The sequence below is a fragment of the Coturnix japonica genome, chromosome 2 (genome assembly GCF_054131305.1).
Source record: "Coturnix japonica strain WE chromosome 2, WE-NBRP24, whole genome shotgun sequence".
NCBI classification, from domain to species: Eukaryota; Metazoa; Chordata; class Aves; order Galliformes; family Phasianidae; genus Coturnix; species Coturnix japonica.
Genome location: NC_140664.1, coordinates 103,133,928 through 103,151,339, shown reverse-complemented (window position 1 = coordinate 103,151,339; position 17,412 = coordinate 103,133,928). Strand labels below are relative to the sequence as shown.

The 17,412-nt window shown below is 36.3% G+C and overlaps 1 protein-coding gene across 22 annotated transcripts in view; it reads left to right on the top strand.

The window, feature by feature from the left end:
• The window catches only part of RBMS3 (RNA binding motif single stranded interacting protein 3), a 682,345-nt gene that overhangs the window by 576,468 nt on the left and 88,465 nt on the right, over window positions 1-17,412 (top strand). For all 22 annotated transcript variants that reach the window (XM_085538329.1, XM_085538326.1, XM_085538323.1 and 19 more), the window contains one exon: window positions 15,938-16,044. In XM_085538329.1, the coding sequence (XP_085394455.1) occupies window positions 15,938-16,044 (107 nt within the window). The remainder of the gene's footprint in view (window positions 1-15,937; window positions 16,045-17,412) is intronic.

The window sequence follows — 17,412 nt, the reverse complement described above, 5'->3', positions numbered from 1 at the left end:
GGGGGGATGATGATGGTTCTTTAGACCTTAAGTCATTTTCTTGAGAAAGCTGACCTGTACATTCATGCATTTATAAACAGAATAGTGATTGGACATGAACCCCGTAAGGCAAATAATCTCATGATCTCACTGACTTCAGTAGATTTATGCTGGTTAAGACAAGAAGAAAAAGGAGAAAAGCCAAACAGTTCAGCTCTTCATTCAGAGGAAATTTGAGTAAGGCATATAAATCCAAGAATGCTCACAGAACAACTGATAGTGCAACTCCGAAGAGTATAAATGCTCAGTTGAAAAATGAATTACTAGACTTTGTTATTCACTTCCTCTGAAACTAATGACGGTAATTGGAAAACTTACTACTTCTCATGCCTTAAATTAAATATTTTTTTCATTGTTTTCTTGAAACTCTTATATATCCCCCAACTTCTAGTCATTGTTTCCTTTCTCCATGTTAGAAAAATGTGAAGGTTATAATTTGCACTCCTTGACAATTAACTCCATAATCTACCTTCTGTCTCATCATTAGTTATCTAATACATTCTTGCAATAGAGTAACATCTGCAAGTCAGTGTTTGACAGAAAAAGACATATTCTTATGCTGAACTGTCATTTTTTTGCCCAATCCAACTGCTTTTACGTGGAACGTATTTTAAAGGGTCATGCATGCAAAATATTTGTTAGTTTCACCATAATTTTGGAATCATCTTAGAATGTGTGTTATTTGCTTCAACATGAAATAAAAAAATTAAAGTATGGAACACTTTAGCTTCTCTTCAATCAATGTTTTCAATTTTGTTGTTATATTAAAATATTCCTTATGTTGTAAAAGTGGGGCTGCTTCAGATTACACAATAGAACTTCAGGAAAAATAGATTTTTTTTATAGCAGAATTGGAAATGAAATGAAAAGTAATGAGGAAAGAAATTAGGTTAAAAAGCCAGGAAACCTATTAGAAACTCTGTGTTTATGCATTATCTAGCAAATCAAATGCCAGGGGAAAACATTTGTGAAATAATTATCAATCATTTAAAACAAAGAGGAAGCAAAAAACAAACAAACAAACAAACAAAAAACAAACAGAAGCCTACATCTTTATATTTCAAGGTCTAAATCCTGGCTGATAAATCCATCAATAAAGCAATTACTTGACATTACTTGATTCTGAAAGACGTTGAACAGTCACAGCTTCCATTATGGTCGGCAGCTTTGTAACTTAACTCCCCAAACTTGTTTTTCTGTTTAGAAGTAGCATGCTGCTGTTAATGGGAGGGGTTTTGAGAAGAACACTGAAATGGCATTCAGTAGAGCTGCTGGAGCCATTGCATACCAGCTGAGCAATGCTGAGAATAAATGTAGAGGGAGATCTGGTGCTGGCAGTGGGCCTTTATAACAGGAGACAGAGCTTCACAAAAGTGGATATTGATCGCAAAGCTGCGAGGCAGTAAGTGTGGGGAAGAAAATGATCATCTTGTTTGACCTTCAAGTTCTTCTTACGCATGTATTTGGTTTTGTGTATGCTATTCTCAAAGGCTTCAGTGTCTTGAAATCTCTCTTCACTTGTTACCTAAGAGTATTTGACATACAAATATGATGGGAAAATCCCAGAGGTTTGCAAGGATGGGTAGATTTTTGGAAATCAGCTGTACTTTGCTGCTCTTGTAATCAGGCCGAAAAACTTCTTGAAAGTAAATAGAAACAAATCTGTATTTAGCAAAATTAAATTTTATAAAGTACAGACTTATCCCTGACTTCTGGTAGAATTGTTTTCATCTTTATATGAGGACAGCGGGGACATAAGTGCAACCTATTAGGTGACATTGCCCTCTAGGGATCTATAGGAGTGTGAGCTAGGAATTGCTAAATGTTACAGTAAATAGCATGGGTCTGTTTGCAGGTTTAGAATTACTTTCTGTTCTGATGTTCTGTGGTTGATAACTTTCCATAGATGCCTAGTACCATATGCTTATATAGGTGTGTATATGGTATGTGCTCAGAAAAAAAACCACACCTTTAATAACAGCTAGTCCAAATTATCCTTTCAAGTTGGATTTTCGCAGGCACTGTACAACAGAGCTGTCTCCTGATGAAGCTTTTGGTGAGTTGGTTGTGGTATGGCAAGCTTAGTTTGGTGAAAGAAACCTTTGCTCAGAGTGGAGTGGGAAAGGAGACTGAAAGTAAAGCACCTAGAGCTCATTGAGGAGGATTAGTCTAAATACTGCCAAGAACTCAAGAGGTTTGTACTTAGAGCCTGTGTGATGCTGGACAATTTTCAGTCTCTCTGTTTTGCAGATGATCTTTATGTGAAGCAAGAGAATACTGTGTACTGGGAGAATAGATTCATTATTGTTTCTGAGGTCTTCGCAATGTCTGCAAAGTCTGTAATAGGGACTGAAAAATAAGTTTCACCTCATGAAGTATAAAAAAAGTGTCAGCAGAACTTAGCTTGAAGGAGCATAGCATAAAAGCTTGAGAACTGTATGAGCATGCTTATACACCAGTACTGCAAAGCTAGTAAGATGTGTGGTATAAATATGAATAGATCAAATTGTATCATAGACATATATATAATATATATATAATTGTATCATAGAGGAATGATAAAGCAGGAATAAGAGATACTAATTAATCCTGGAAGAACTCTTGTTCATTTTGTATGGTATGCAAACGCTCCAGTACTAGTAGTTCCTCCTCCTCAGTTCATAGCTGAGTTGTAGAGCTTGAGGTTCCATCCTGTCCATTGATAAAAGCCTAAGAGCTGGGACTGTGAGTCCCTCAGAGTAAGAAATATGGTTTAACAGTAACATTTCTACCATTTCTTGGAGTTTCTTCTAGGAGCAAAAATCAGCTCGAATCTTGATGCTGAATAAAACTTAGGTTTCCATTATTTCTCCCCTCTGCTATTAAAGCTATTAAGAGTTGACTTCTAGTATGTGTTAGAATTTCAGTGAAGTCTTAAAGAAGTTTGGTGTTTTACCATTGTGTTTACTAGTATTTACCAGTATAGCGTTAATACTGACCACAGTGCATTGCTGTTTGTTATCTGTAGTTTTTTTCTTGTTGTACACAAACCCCAGCTGTAGTATTTGGAGAATACTTCAAAATTTAGAAGTATTCATGCTTTTGTTATTCAGTCTTTACATTATCTCTGCTTTGAACTTCATTCTTCTCTTTCTGACCATCCTCAAAACTGTGGGATTATTTTGCCAGCTCTGGACCTGTACCAGAAGATGCTCTGGAAAGAGAAGTTCTTTCTCTCTCTCACTTGTCTCTCTCATCAGGCTGCAAAGTTCAGCAGGAACTGTACTGAGCTGGCCTTCTCATGGCAGAAGAAAGCTAGGAAGTCCATGCTATGCCTACCACATTCCTCAAAATAGAAGAGTTATTGATCTTTAATTCTTACTCTACTGTGTTGTCTACAAGTTTTACTAGCATCATGGCGTAGACTTTGCTTTCTGCCTCTGAAATACTACATAACAAAAAATAAGGCTGGCAAAAATAAATAAAAAAGAAACTGAAGTTGTATTAGCATTTCTATTAACAGCAGAGTGAAAAATATGATCATGTTTGCAATGGACTCTTATTAAATTGCTGGAAATTGCAACCCAGAAGTCATACACTTAATGGCAGCAGAATGTTGTCACTCCCTGCTGGCTGATTCATGAAATCATTTTCTCTGAAGAAAACTTCACATCAGCTGGAGACAGCTTTTGTCAGACCTAATTCTGGTAATGCTGTTTGGCTGCAATTGTGCTTTGAGTGGAGGTGCACACAGTACTCATATCCTGCTGTCATGGCTGTGTCCCTGGGCCTTTAAACCAAGGGAAGATCCCATCCAGATGGGTGCTGGAACCTTAAGAAATCATGAACACTAGTGTTAGAGGCTCCTATTTTTTTTTTTTTTTTTTTTTTTTTTTTAATATACCTGACTTAATTCATCTGTATGCAATGTCTGTAATTTTTTCTCTCTCATGTAGTCATCTCTAATTTTATCTCTGTAGCATAGAAGTCTTGAATCATCTATAGGGTTTTGAGATAAACTTTCAACTGACTTTGATAATAGGATCTTAGTACTTCTGTGTAGGGGATACTCTACAGTCTTTTATATTTCCATTATGTTTTAATCCCAAATGGTTACTGTGAGAACATCCATGGTCTTAGTGGGTTCTTAATAGTGCTACAGAACTGGTCTTCAGTCTGATTTCTAAATAAAAACACACATTTTATAGACTTCTGTTCTACAGGCAGTAACATTTAGCCCATTCATTTACTTGTTCAGTTGTAATTTTTTTTTTCGTTTGGTGTTTGTACAAGTGAAGACTCAGACAGTCATCACAGCCCTGTTGTCATCCAGAAATTATATCAATTACATTCACTTTTGTGTGAAGCTAGAACATTTTCAAAGGCATTTCAGAAGTATTACTCTTCCTTCTTTCCTGTTTATCTTTTCATTTCCTTAATGTGTTTTTCTTTGCCTATTTCTGTACCTTATTTTCCCCTATTCTTCATTGTTGTCTTTGGCTCACCCCTGTTTTTATTTTTCCTGTATTTTTAACTGAAAAGTAGAGGATTTATTTTATTATTTTTTTTAATTTTCCTGTCTTAGTACTGAGATCACGTTTCTTTCCTCATTTTTCAACCCATGGCAGAGCAGGATGTAGCATGACCTTCCTACAACCCCAAGACATGAACAGTACAGAGTTAAAGGAGGTGAGACTTATGCAGTCTCTAATATGTCAGCTTGCCTCCTTGTCTAAGCTCAGCTGAGAGCTCTGTGCTTGAAAAGTGTGGAAGGGTTTAGTATTATATATTTAATATTCTAGGTTATCAACTCAGATGGCAACAAATGTTTTTTTAAGCTGTAAGGGTTAGAAATTGACTTTTGTTGTAGCACGTTAGATTTAGCACTGGTATCAACACATTTTGAAAAGAGCTAAGAAATATGAGTTAGATCTTACATTACCTTGGGAAAAGATTGTAATTTCATTTCTTTGTCTTTCCTTTGCATAAAGTATCATTAAAAATAGGTTATATAAAATAACTAACTGGAAAATTCCCAGTGACTCTACTGTGCAGCTTTCTGTCTTAGAAATCACAGGACCAGTTACACCTTGAAGGCAGACAACCACTGTAAGCTGGAGCAAAGCTCCCACATCCTGGCAAGGAGCTGCAGGTGGTTGTAGGCTTCAGGGACACATTGTCACTTTGCCCTTTCAGGAAATGGAGCTGCTGAGTGATTTTTTTCCATGGCCCTTCCCTCCTCTCTGAGCAAGTACATGCCAATGACCCATTTGCTTCCAACCCACAGGTGTTTGGTGGAGTGAGCAGTGAGATTTAATTTGGTAGTACCCAGAAAAGCCTGCCTTGTGGCCTTGGAGCTTGCGTATTGGCCTTAGGAACAGCATGTCCCATGGCTCTGCACAGCCAGCAGTCCTAACTGCTCACCTCTTCTGCCATGAGAAAGAGCATCAGAAAGGGCATCATTGTCCTTACTTAATGGCAGTTTCCAAAGTAATCTCTCCCTTCCCCTGGGCCAGTTTATAGGAGAAAGATGGTGGGGTGCTCAGGGAGGTTTTGTAGCACACAGTAATTAGACTGTCCAAGGTGCTTAGTGTGATTTGGGTATTCTCCATCACAGCAAAATGAACTCCTGCCTCTAAGAATCAGTCACCCGTCTGATAAATGCTTTCTGCTGTGTAACCTATGCCTGCCCACACTTCTGCCACAGTCAGGGTCAAATCCACTTTTTAGAGGTGATCCCACATTTAAGCAAGGAAGCTGGCAATGCTGTGTGTTAACTTCTAGCAAACTAGCTAATTTTAAAGCGCTCACGTTATATCTTTCAGTGAATGCAGAAAATAAAATGAAAGAAGGGTAATAACAATAAAAGGAATCTTCCCTTCAGCTTTTCCTTCTTTCTCACAGTAGTAGCAAAATGATATTGCTTGGCTATGTTTTAAATTCTAAGTGACTGGAGTTTTTGCTTCTGCACCCAGCAGTCATTGCTGGAATGTGTGTTAATTAGAACTGATTTAAATAAAAGGATTTTCATTAGGCATTCTGAAAAGAAAAAAAAAAAGCACCACATTATTTCTTAATATTTTTAAGCTGTTGAACAGATTAAAAATTGGGATTGATGTTTCGTTTGCACAGGAATATTTCATGTGTTGACATGAATCAATGCTTTGAGGAATATGCTGTTTGAGCTCTGATTCTGTCAAGGTGTCACTGCTTCGACCATGCACAGCATCTCTATGCAAACCAAACCTTTTTTTTCCTGTATTAAGAATTTCCCATTGCTACTTTTAATCAAGATATGCCTAGAGCTGCAAATAATGAAGACATTATATGTATGTATGTTCTCTTCTTTATTGTAAGGACCATTCACAAGGACAAAACAGATGTTTCTTTCCCCACAACCTGTAAACACAGTGTAGTATTGAAACATGCACATCTGAATTAAATAAGCTAATGATTGTAACTGAGACATCCTCATGCAGTTTAACACTGGGTTGAATAAGCTGTTCTGAACATTAATGGTATGCATATGTTGGAGTGTGAGCAGAGAATGCCAAGACTCAACCTTAATTAGTCAAAAATAAATGTCTGTATACAGCAATTATAATAATGCTGGTGGAAAAAAAGTCATTGTATTGACATAAGACATTTGGCCAGGTTTCCTTGTTTATATTGAAAACATATGTTTGAAATTACTGTTTTTTTACTTGTGGTGTTAGTTCTAGAAATGTCACACAAGCAAGGAATAATGGGATGATAATTTAATGGTTTATATAAATAAATGCTAAATAAAATTTAATAAATAATGTAATGACTTAAAATTGTAAATAGATTCAATGAGAAATAATAAATACTTAAACAGGTACGTGAAATAATTTTGTATTAGCGAAGCTGGAATTAATTCTTTTTACTGCATTAGGTTCAAATGATTTTGTCTCTGGACTGTCAGTACAAGTAGGTTTTTCTTAGTGGGATAATAGCAAAGTCTCTGTGATCAATAACGTTAGTTTATGTGAATAGTAAAAATAGATTTTATAGCAGAAACGCAGACCTGTTGTTTTGAGAAAAAGCAATAGATAAAAGCTTTGCATTTGCTCTTTTCTCCTGGGAGTACTAAAGAGAATACTAAAAACTAAAATGGGTGACCACAGAAGCAAGTAGGGTCACCCATTACCAGGGATTCATTTTATTTCCATTAGAGGGGAACCAGAAAGCATCTCACACTATTTGTACCTGATTTTCCATTATAAATTACGGTACATGAGATCATTTAAAAATCGCTGAGCCTTTCAAATGAAGCTGACTTTGTTGCTGTTCCTTAATAATTGAACAGGAAGAAATACAAGATCTCCATTTTCATCCAAACAAAGTAACTTCTGAGACTGTGGGAGAGGGCAAAAAGAAATTTAAAGAATGATTTGGGGTTCACTTAGTGTAGATTGTAATTCTGGGATAATATGCAAAGCTTGTCTGCCTTCGTACAGAAGCATTCAAGTGTTACCAGTGCAAAGGGAATGTGCTATAGTTGGGGCACTATTAGCTTAATAAGGTCAGCCAACTCAAACCTGTCCTCTGCTTCAGTATTGGAACGTATAATCTTGTACCTATGATGCTATCTGGGACAATAGTAAACACAGTAAGGCAGCAGAACGTTGTCATATATGCAAATATAGAGAAAAACTGTTCTGTTTTTTGTTGTTATTGTTTTTAATTATTGTTCTTTAGAATCTTTCACACCTGCTGACTCTTGTCAGTGGGGAAAAGGATGATGGGCTACTACTGCAATAGCATATCCTTATATTCTACTGATCATTTGCATAACTTACAAAAGGCCTGTGTAGGATTGGCTTAGTTCAGTGCCTTTCTTAGTCTCAAGTGAGAGAAACAGAGAGGAGCTGTGACACATAAATTCCACACAGAAGTGTATCCAACATGGAGAAGTGAGTTGGATTCTTAAGGTTCCACATTTAACAGTTCTTTTGAGCACCATGAGCCTTTTCCAGTTTAACCAAAAGCACTTTATAGCTAATTGTTTCAATATTTAATTATTATCTGTCTGAAAGATAATGTGTGAAGTGCTTTTAATGGCTTGTTTACAATATTCTTCTCCAAATTATGATAATGTTGAAATTTTTGGTGCGTGGTTCTTCCAGTGTGGCATGAATCCAAGGGGATGTATCATAGTGTTTTTACTGGAAGTATTATTCCAAATTCTAGGATTTGTAATCAAAAATATGTGCAGAATTTCAGTTGGTTGTGGGAACTTTCTAAAAATAATAGAAATTAGAGGTCTATGCACAGGAACATGAAAAAAAAAATCTGCAAACTGATGCACATAGTTATTTTGATTGCTTTTGCAAAATAACATCTTCTCTTGTTGTGAAGTCTCCTCCAGAACATTATAAAGCCAAATCACTTCTCAAGGATTCCCACATCCATTTCATCCAGTTGCGCAAGGTTGCAAATAGCACTGGGTGAAAAGTATGGACGATGAATGATATGTTCAGCTTTATGCCAGGGAACCTCTGCCAGGTAACCTCATATAAGGTTAAAGTTTCCTGTGCTATCAAGTCTGAGGGAGCTGCGTTCTCTGACAAAAATCACAGGCATGAATCTGCTCTTCCTCACAGTTACCTTGAATTTTCATTTGGATTCATTAGAGTAACTTTGGATTCAGACTCACAGTAGTTTTAGCTGAGCTGCTAGACTCTAAAAATGGGAATTTAACCTGGTGGATATGAGGATGTTAATCCACTGAATGTACTGTTAACTTGAGAATTACATCAAGCACAGAAACAGAGTGACTAAAAAAGAGCTGCCATGCTCAGAATTCTCTATGGTCAGATGGCACTGAGGCTGATGCCAAAATCTATACAAGTACTTTCAATACAAGTACTTAGCAGTAAAGATTTTTTACGTTGAGCTCATTACATTTGCACTCCAAATTTCACTGAAGTTGTTGAGAGTTTCTCCCCAGCTTCTGTGAGCTCTGATTCAGGCTTTTTGTTTAAAATAAAGAGAAAATGCAGCATTAAAGTATGTCATATTAATGAATCAGTTACTAGTTAATGAATATCATTAATAAGCTTCTTAATGCTATACTGGGTTTACTGCTCACTTATCCATGGCCTTCTACAGAAGACAGCACTAAAGTTGGCTGAGTAAGGAGTTTGTGAAAATAAAACTATCCAATTTTGTTACTATATTTCAGCATTACTTTAATATTTCACCTAAGCTATTTGGATTGATTTTTATTTTTAAGTTCTAATGCTGTATTAAAGCATCTGTTTCTGTATGTTATCTCCATAAAATAATGTACGTATCTAGTTAATGCTCTCTGTTACAAAGGTTTCCCCTTATCAGCAGCATTAGAAAGGAATGTTTTAATAGGCCTGAACCAGATGCTCTCAATCTGCTGTTCTGTAGAAAATTTGAAAACTAAAATAGATTTTTAAACAGAAACAAATTGTAAAATAAATGGTGCAATTTCTCATCAAAAGCAGACTGTCGTTTCTGATCATCTCCAACAAACCTGTGTTGGGGCTTCTGTAATTATATGATTAAGTACAGTTTTTTATGTAGTACATAGAGTGATCCATTGATTGCAATAAGACCTGGATTGCACTTCACAGTCAGCATGCTGTTTCTCCACCGTATGCACAGAATTATCTGTTCTGCCTCTTCTATATAATTTGTGTTTCACGTAATAGAAATGCTAACTTTATTCTTGATGAACTATTTCTCCCCTAGGATTTATTTTCCTTTTCTAATATACTCCTGCTTTTCAGAAATAATTATTTGGCAGAAAGATGAAAGGATTGCTTCCCATTTCTTAAGACAAAAAGGTGAACTAGAGATAATTACCTCAGCAATAATACAGTTTAGAAAAAGTAAACCACTAGGTTTTTTTATTTCTAGCCAAGCAGGTGTTTGTCTTTTAACTTTTGCTTTGGGGTACTTTTCTGTTATACAAAATTGTTTCCTCAATTTTCACAATTATATTGTGAAAATGATACGTTCTAAAAACAAAATGTAATATTAACTCCTTGTTTTTCTTTCATAATCAGCTGTGCAAGTCCACTGAATATCATCTAGTTCAGTGTGACAATAAACCTACTGGAAGTGGGGACAAATATATATTACATTGGTTGAGTTTATTTCTATAATTCTGAAGATGTCAGCTTCCATTTTGCACTTATTTATGGATGTCTGTGTGTGTAGAATCACTGGCTCAATCAAAAACATTGAGCAGCAAGAAATTATCTGAACATGTAATAGAGCACTTTCATTCTGCTTTTACTTTCATTCTGCTTTTATGTACATATGTTTATTCTGTGATCTCATATCCAGTTTTTTGGATGTGTGGGACAACATTTATTACCCCTCAAAATGATCAACTCTGTCCTTCAACAAGCAAAGCACTTCATATGGAACAGGATGATGTATTTATTTGCTTCATTACATACTGTTTCCTTACTCAGCTAATGCTTTGCCCTTACCTTTACTTTTGTCCTTCTGTGTCACACACCATCTTTTGTAATTTTTCCTCTTCATTCTCCAAGAGCAGAATAGCTATGATTGTGTTCTATAAACTTTCTTTGAATTTAGAGTTTTGTTTGTTTGTTTCATAGGGGTGAATAAGTACCGCATGTCAGAACTTTCTTAGAAATCAGTAGACTCACTAGCGCAATGAGCTGCTCTATTGATGGGATCAGGAAAGTACTACAGTTTCAAATCTTAAAACTGCAGAATTCATTTTGTAAGTTAACTTTGAAGGTTCTGAAAAGTCTGTAGTCTTGGTGGGTACATCCATATCAGCGCCTTAACTTGCTTGGTCATGCCCTCCTTGTAGAGTTTTTATTTCTCTAGCATCTCTCATCTGAAGACCTGTATGAGTTAACAGGTCTATCTGCAGAGTGGCTTTGGTGTTACTGTAGAACTAATGTTTGATCTGTGGTGGACAAATGTGGTGCTGCTTGCATGGTTGTTTCAGTCCAGTACTCAGCATGGTTTGTACGTGAAAGTGCTGCCGGAATTCTTAAAATTTGAAAGTGAGTGAAGAAAAACAGTTGATCGGTTTAAATGCTTCGTGTCACTGGGAACGCAATTATTGTTCTGTTTCTTTTTTTTTGTTGTTGTTGTTGTGGATGAAGATTTGCCAGGGCTGAAAAATAAATTAATCCAACCTTCTCTTGAAAACATGCTTTGAAAAAAATCATTGCCTGTTCATTGACCATTCTTTGTTAATGGCACCAACTTTTTCATCATTTTTCATCACATTAACAAAATGAAGGAGTTTAGAGATCCATATGAATGTTCATATCACACTTATTGCTAAGGTCTCTGCTAGAAACGTTATCTTCATTTTTGAACAAGATGAGATTGCTTTCGTCCTGACATGCTGAAAAATATTGTCCTCAAAAAATATTCATGGTGAAAGAAGTTAAAATACATAAATATGTTCTTGTTATTACTTTGCTGTATATGTAATTGTTGCGACTGCTGGACGGATGATGTGATGTGACTGTGAATTGGAAGTGGTGGGGGACAATCTTTTCTCAGTCTGCAAACTTGAGCACCTGAAATAATGAAACAGATTTGCTGAAAGCAAATGACAGCTTTCATTTCCCCAGTCCTTTATGAAGCATATGTTTGTGAATATATACATTTTTGTGTATGTAGGAGCTTGAGTGTTTCAGCCTTCTGATGAATGAAAGAAAAAGGAAATCGTGTATTCAGAACTAGTTAGGTGTTTGGTTTTTTTTTTTGATGAATTTTCCAATTTAGTTGAAGTTGCTTTCCTGTCCTGGAAGATCTGTTGAGAGGCTGCCAAGTGTGGGAAGGGAACATTATTATCCCAATCTCCTTCCATCTGAAGGTTTTGTCCTATTTTAAATAGCAGTGTTGCCTTTGGAGGTATAGCGGCATTTGTCAGTGTGATGCTGTCTGTCTGTGCAGTCAATCCACCTAAAGTACCAGAGCATGAGAAGTTGAGCTCCTAAGGGAGCTCCAACAATATTGACAGCCTTGATTGACATAAAACCAGTCTCTCTTTCACCTTCACTGAACTCTCAGAGTAAATTCAGGGTCTGATTGAAGAGAGATAGGGCTTTAGCCATTTTGTTCCATGGGAACAGAATTTGAATACTTACAGAAACTGCCCTCTCCTAAAGCAGCCCTGAATATCTTGGCAGATGCTGTTTAGAAGCACTATCAATTTGATCGCATTTCCTTCTCAGGACTGAAAGCCAAGTTCAGAGCTATTTATGTCTTATTAACTCAAGCAGGCTCTGGATGGGAAGTGCAGCAAGCATTTAAATCTTTTCCTTGAAAAATGGGTAATGGTTTAATGAACCTTGTTCAGGTTAAAGCTGTTATTTATTCTTGATATTTTTATTTGTTACTGTCAGGTAGAAGTCAAAGAAAGAGCAGTGCTTTGTATCTTGAAGAGTTTATCAGAATGGAATAGATTGAAATTTATCTTGAGTGAATCAATTCTCACTTTTCTGACAGGAAAATACCAACAGCAGATTTTCCAGATATGCTTCAAAATGCCATGCATGCTGAAAACTTCGAGGTTGTCAAGAGCCATGCAAAAAAAATATGTGCTTATCAGTTCAAAATATGACCATATAAAGATACCTAAATTACATTTTCTATTAAGTCAGCAGTGCAAAAGGTGAGAGAAGAGGCTCATTTATTTCCAGTCATTGTATAGATACATAAGAAAAAGAGGTAAAAAATCAGTCTGCTTATTCAGAAGCATTTGGCTGGAATGGAAGGCAGCAAAAACAGGGGCAGTGTGAAACATTCCCATTTTTTTCTTCTTCCCATTCAGAAGTACTTAGGAGTAAAATATCCCAATCCTTTGATCTTAATCACATAATGCTAGTATAGTTTGAACAGTTTCTTTTTGAATTGACAACCTTATTACTTATGATTGTATTTTATTTTATTTTTTTACTTCTTTGTTGGAAGTAAATTTGCTTTTTTTCAAAGCACTTTTGACATTTCTTGAAGCCATTCAAAAAGAGTTCTACTTAAAAATAGTTTTTCTGATATATGGAATAGGATATGTTCTTTCCAGAATCCTCTATTATTATGTATTTGTTTAGTAAGAATGATTGTAGTAATGTCAAATATTCCTGTGCATCTGAGCTTACAAAGGTTAAGAGTCTTACAAGGGATTTCAAAAGGGCTGAAATAAATCAGACTTGAGTTCTTTTGTGTATTTAGAGCAACATTTGAACTCTTAAGATTCTTTTACATTCTGTCTTACTTCTGAAATAACAAAGGTTGAATTCTTTATATTTTGAGGTTATTACCAGAGTTGTTCCCAGGTGTAAACCTTTAAGATCTAAATCTCTTCAAATCATTTTTTATGTTATTAGATGTAATCTGCTACATCCCACTGTTTTGTTTTGTTTTAAAAAAAGAAAGAATGTCTACTAATAAAGAAAATCTGAACTAGGCTCTATCTTCCTACCAGAACATTTTATTCCCATCTTTCTATTTGTGTTAATATTGATTGGCATGTGCTGATCTTTTTCCCAGAATTCCTGTTAGATTTTATTTATTTATTTATTTATTTTTAGAGGAAAAAAGTTTCCTGTTGAAGAAACTTGCCTGTGCAGAGCGTGGTTCATTTGTCCTTTTCCATCCTCTTCCCTAACCCCAAAAAGTTGGTGCAGTTTCTTTTTCCATGCTTTTTTAGGTGTGGTGTGAAGTTGTTTGGCACATCTGTTCAATGATGTTTGGCAATCTTAGTTAAATTTAGGAAGGCCCAACTTAACAATGAAAGGTTTTCATATGGTAGTGCTCAATAATGGGAAGCTCAGAAATGGCAACGGCTTCCCATTTGTGGTTGGCTAATTTATAGGAAGGATATGTAGTAAGCCATATGATTTACTTGATTGCTGTACCACATCATAGCATATAGACTAACAGCATGTGTGTACAATAGCAGATGATCACGGCACATGAAAATATGCAACATTCAGATTGTTTTTGCATACTTCTGATACTCCTAGTACCATATGTTGATTGATAGTTGTTCAACACTTGAAATAAAAAGCTTTTGAAGCATCAAATGTGACATTTAATAGGACTTTCTTTAATGCTGGCTTAGCACCTGCTCCTCCCTCACAGTCACATCAAAGTGAATTGTAAGTAACTGCTCTGAAATTATGCTGCATCGCAATGTGGACTAAAACTGGTAGTAGTGGAGGGCAGTCAGCCCCATAAAATCTCTCCGTCTGCAGAAAGAATCTCCGCAGCCACCTGGATGCTTTTAAACCTTCATTATTTAAAATTTAAAATGGTTGGCTGAACATTGCTTCTACCAAAATCTGATACGGTAACTGATGTCAGAGGTGGGGAAAGACCTCTGGGGTCACACAGTCGAGCTTTCTGCCAATAATGGATTGTTCCCTGCAGTTCAGTTTCAAGTGACCTTGGAAATTACTAGCCTAGTAAAATGGTAATGAAAAAACAAAGCTGTTAGAGATTTGAAAGTAGCCAAAAATGATGCAGTCCCAATGAGAAATTGTGGTATCAGTGTGAGATTCTCTGTGTACTTTGCTTGTTGGTTGTTGTTTTTTGTGTTTGGTTTTTTCTTGTGTGTGTGTTTTGTCTTTTTTTTAAGTGATTGCATTTTTAATTTATGCTTACTGACCCATTTTGAGCTGGCTATAACTAAGAGGTTGAAGGAGGAGAGCTTGTTTTAATATTATACGATCTTATTTAATCCTCCCAGCAAATGATTTTTATTACAAATAAACCTCAGCAACTTGACTAACCCTTTACTGCAGTATTTCCTTATCCTTTCCTTCTTACTCTTCCAACATTTCTAGCCTTCCTGAAACAAAAAATGAAGAGAAAAACTTTTTCTTGCCTTTTCCTGTCAACTCCCTTTGTTAATTAATTAGAGCCTCAAGATGTAATGCCTGGAAATCCAAAAATTTCCAAAAAGTTTCAGATGTGAAACATCATTTTCAGATTTCTTTCAACCATGATTTACTGATTTACTGATTAACTGATTTACTAACCAGTTGATATAAGCAATAAAAGACAATCCTGATGTTCACCTAACAAAGTGGGTAGACTGTGGCGCCTCATTTAGATGGAGTCAGCCAAGGCAAGCTCCCACTACCAAGCCACGTACAGCTTGGTCTGAAAAAATACATTAGAACAGACTAATAAAAGCTGGTTGGTGGGAGAAGATCCCAAGACACAAAGTTACAACTTGTGGCACCCTAATGTGTGCTGGGGTTTTGAGTGTTCAGCTCTGGGAATGTCCATCATTCCTGGGGTTCCAGCCACCCTCATTATTGTACTCTCCCACATCAGAGCCCAGCTGGAGAGGAAAAGAGTTTTCTCAGCTGCCAACTTGCTTAAAGGAAAAGTTAAGAGGAAAAGAAAACTAATTGGTCTGTGCTTGGCAAAACTGTCTATTTTGTTCTGTTTATTCAGAATTTAACATATTGAGTGCTGAGAAACACAAAAATAGTGAGAACACTTATTCTTTAAACAGATTCTTGCGAAGTTTTTACAATAAAAACAGAAAGCTGCGTTAGTAAAACTGTGTTTATCCTTCAGTAATGCTGGTCATGAATACGTGTCTAACTTAGCTGGAACTAATGCCTGACTCTACTATTTCACTTCAGCAACTTAACATTCTGCGTAGGCTGATTATTTTTTCAACAATATTTGCTAAATTCTTTTAAGGGCTGCCAGTATATATTTTTTGAAGCTTAGTTAGTAAGAACAGCTGCCAGTAGAGTCAAGGCTGAAAGAGGCAAAAAATATCTGCAGAAGGCAAGATTTTACTTCAAAAGATCTGTATTACAAAGCACTACTGTTGCTGGTATAATCACTTTCTTTGGGGGGTTGCTAATAGAGACTGGGTTTCTTGTCTTCACAGCCCCCACTGAGCCTTTACTGTGCAAATTTGCTGATGGAGGGCAAAAGAAGCGCCAGAATCAAAGCAAATACACACAGAATGGAAGGCCGTGGCCCAGAGAAGGAGAGGTAAGTGCCACGTGGCAGTTACTTTCCAGGGATTTGGGAGAAGTCAGCTGCAGATCTGAAGGTCTGCCTTTCAGGGCTATGAAGAAACAAGATTGCACAAAAAAAATACAATAGACACCAGACAAAAAAATGACCAGTAGCATATATGTGGGGGAAAGAGGAAGGTACATAATAGCCTGTGGGGTATAAAGTTACTGGACAAAAGAATTTCAGAGCTGGATGTGGTGCTCTGCACAGCCTTGTCCTATTCCAAGGGCTGTCTGCTGCCAACCTCGAGCCCGGTATTTTTGTACTGGTGTGCAGTCAGCACCTGTGGTGTACCTCTTGAAAACCCAGCATCAGTTTGCATCTAAGCAATTCAACGATGTTATTTTGTTTCTTCATTGTCGAAGGAACTGGGAGGACATCTACAAAAAGGAAAGATATGCTTGCATGCATTCAAACACATAATCCATGTAAAAGTTTCCCAAAAGCTTCTCTGAGCTGGCATATTCATTCTGTCCAAGATAACACTGTTTACAGCAGCCTTAGAACTATCACGTATACAAAGTGGTGTTTTCTTCTTAAAAAAAAATATCTGTCCGTTGCTTTTTGCTCTGGTGTAAATAGTTTGTTACTGGAATTTCCTTTCTATGTACTTGTACATGAAGTGACTCCAAATGTGGGTGAAATAAGAGAAATATCTTTGACTCCTCAAGAATTTGTTTATTCTCCTTGAATGCTGTTAAAGGATAAAGGCACTTGAATAAATGAGGTGAAGTGAAACTGGTTATAGTACCTTCCAAAAAAAAAAAAAATAAAATTATAACTGCAAAGGCATAAGAACTTACAAGTATTTCCATTCTAAACACCTATTCTTTGTGTTTATGAGTGAGAATTCAAAGAAAAAGTATTTTGATCAACTGTAACGTACTAAAACCAGAGTCCTCAAAACCAAAGTCCTTCACGTCCCCTCCCTCTCTCCTTCCCCTCCCTTCCCTTCCTCCTTCTCCTCTTTGTGGGATTCCTTTTATGTCTACTTCAATTTTACCCTACAAAAAAATAAGAAAACTCTTTGGTATTTCTAAGATAGGTGTTTCAAGAGGATTTCTGCTTTGTTTTAACTTCTTACTTTTGCTAGTTGATTCTTTTTGAATCACTCGCTTATGGCATATAAATGTTTGTGCAATTGGTGAACTCTTAAAAGAAATGTAAGGTCCTCTTTAAAGCACAGAAATGTCTCCGTCCTGAAAGGTGCTTGCTGTACACAGTTTCAACAAAAATGCTCCAAAATATTTTTAGCCTTTTGGGCTTAAAATACCAAAAGACAGACACATTTGCTACAAGAGATTGCAGAAACTTCCAAGTTTTGTTGCAGTATCTTGTGTG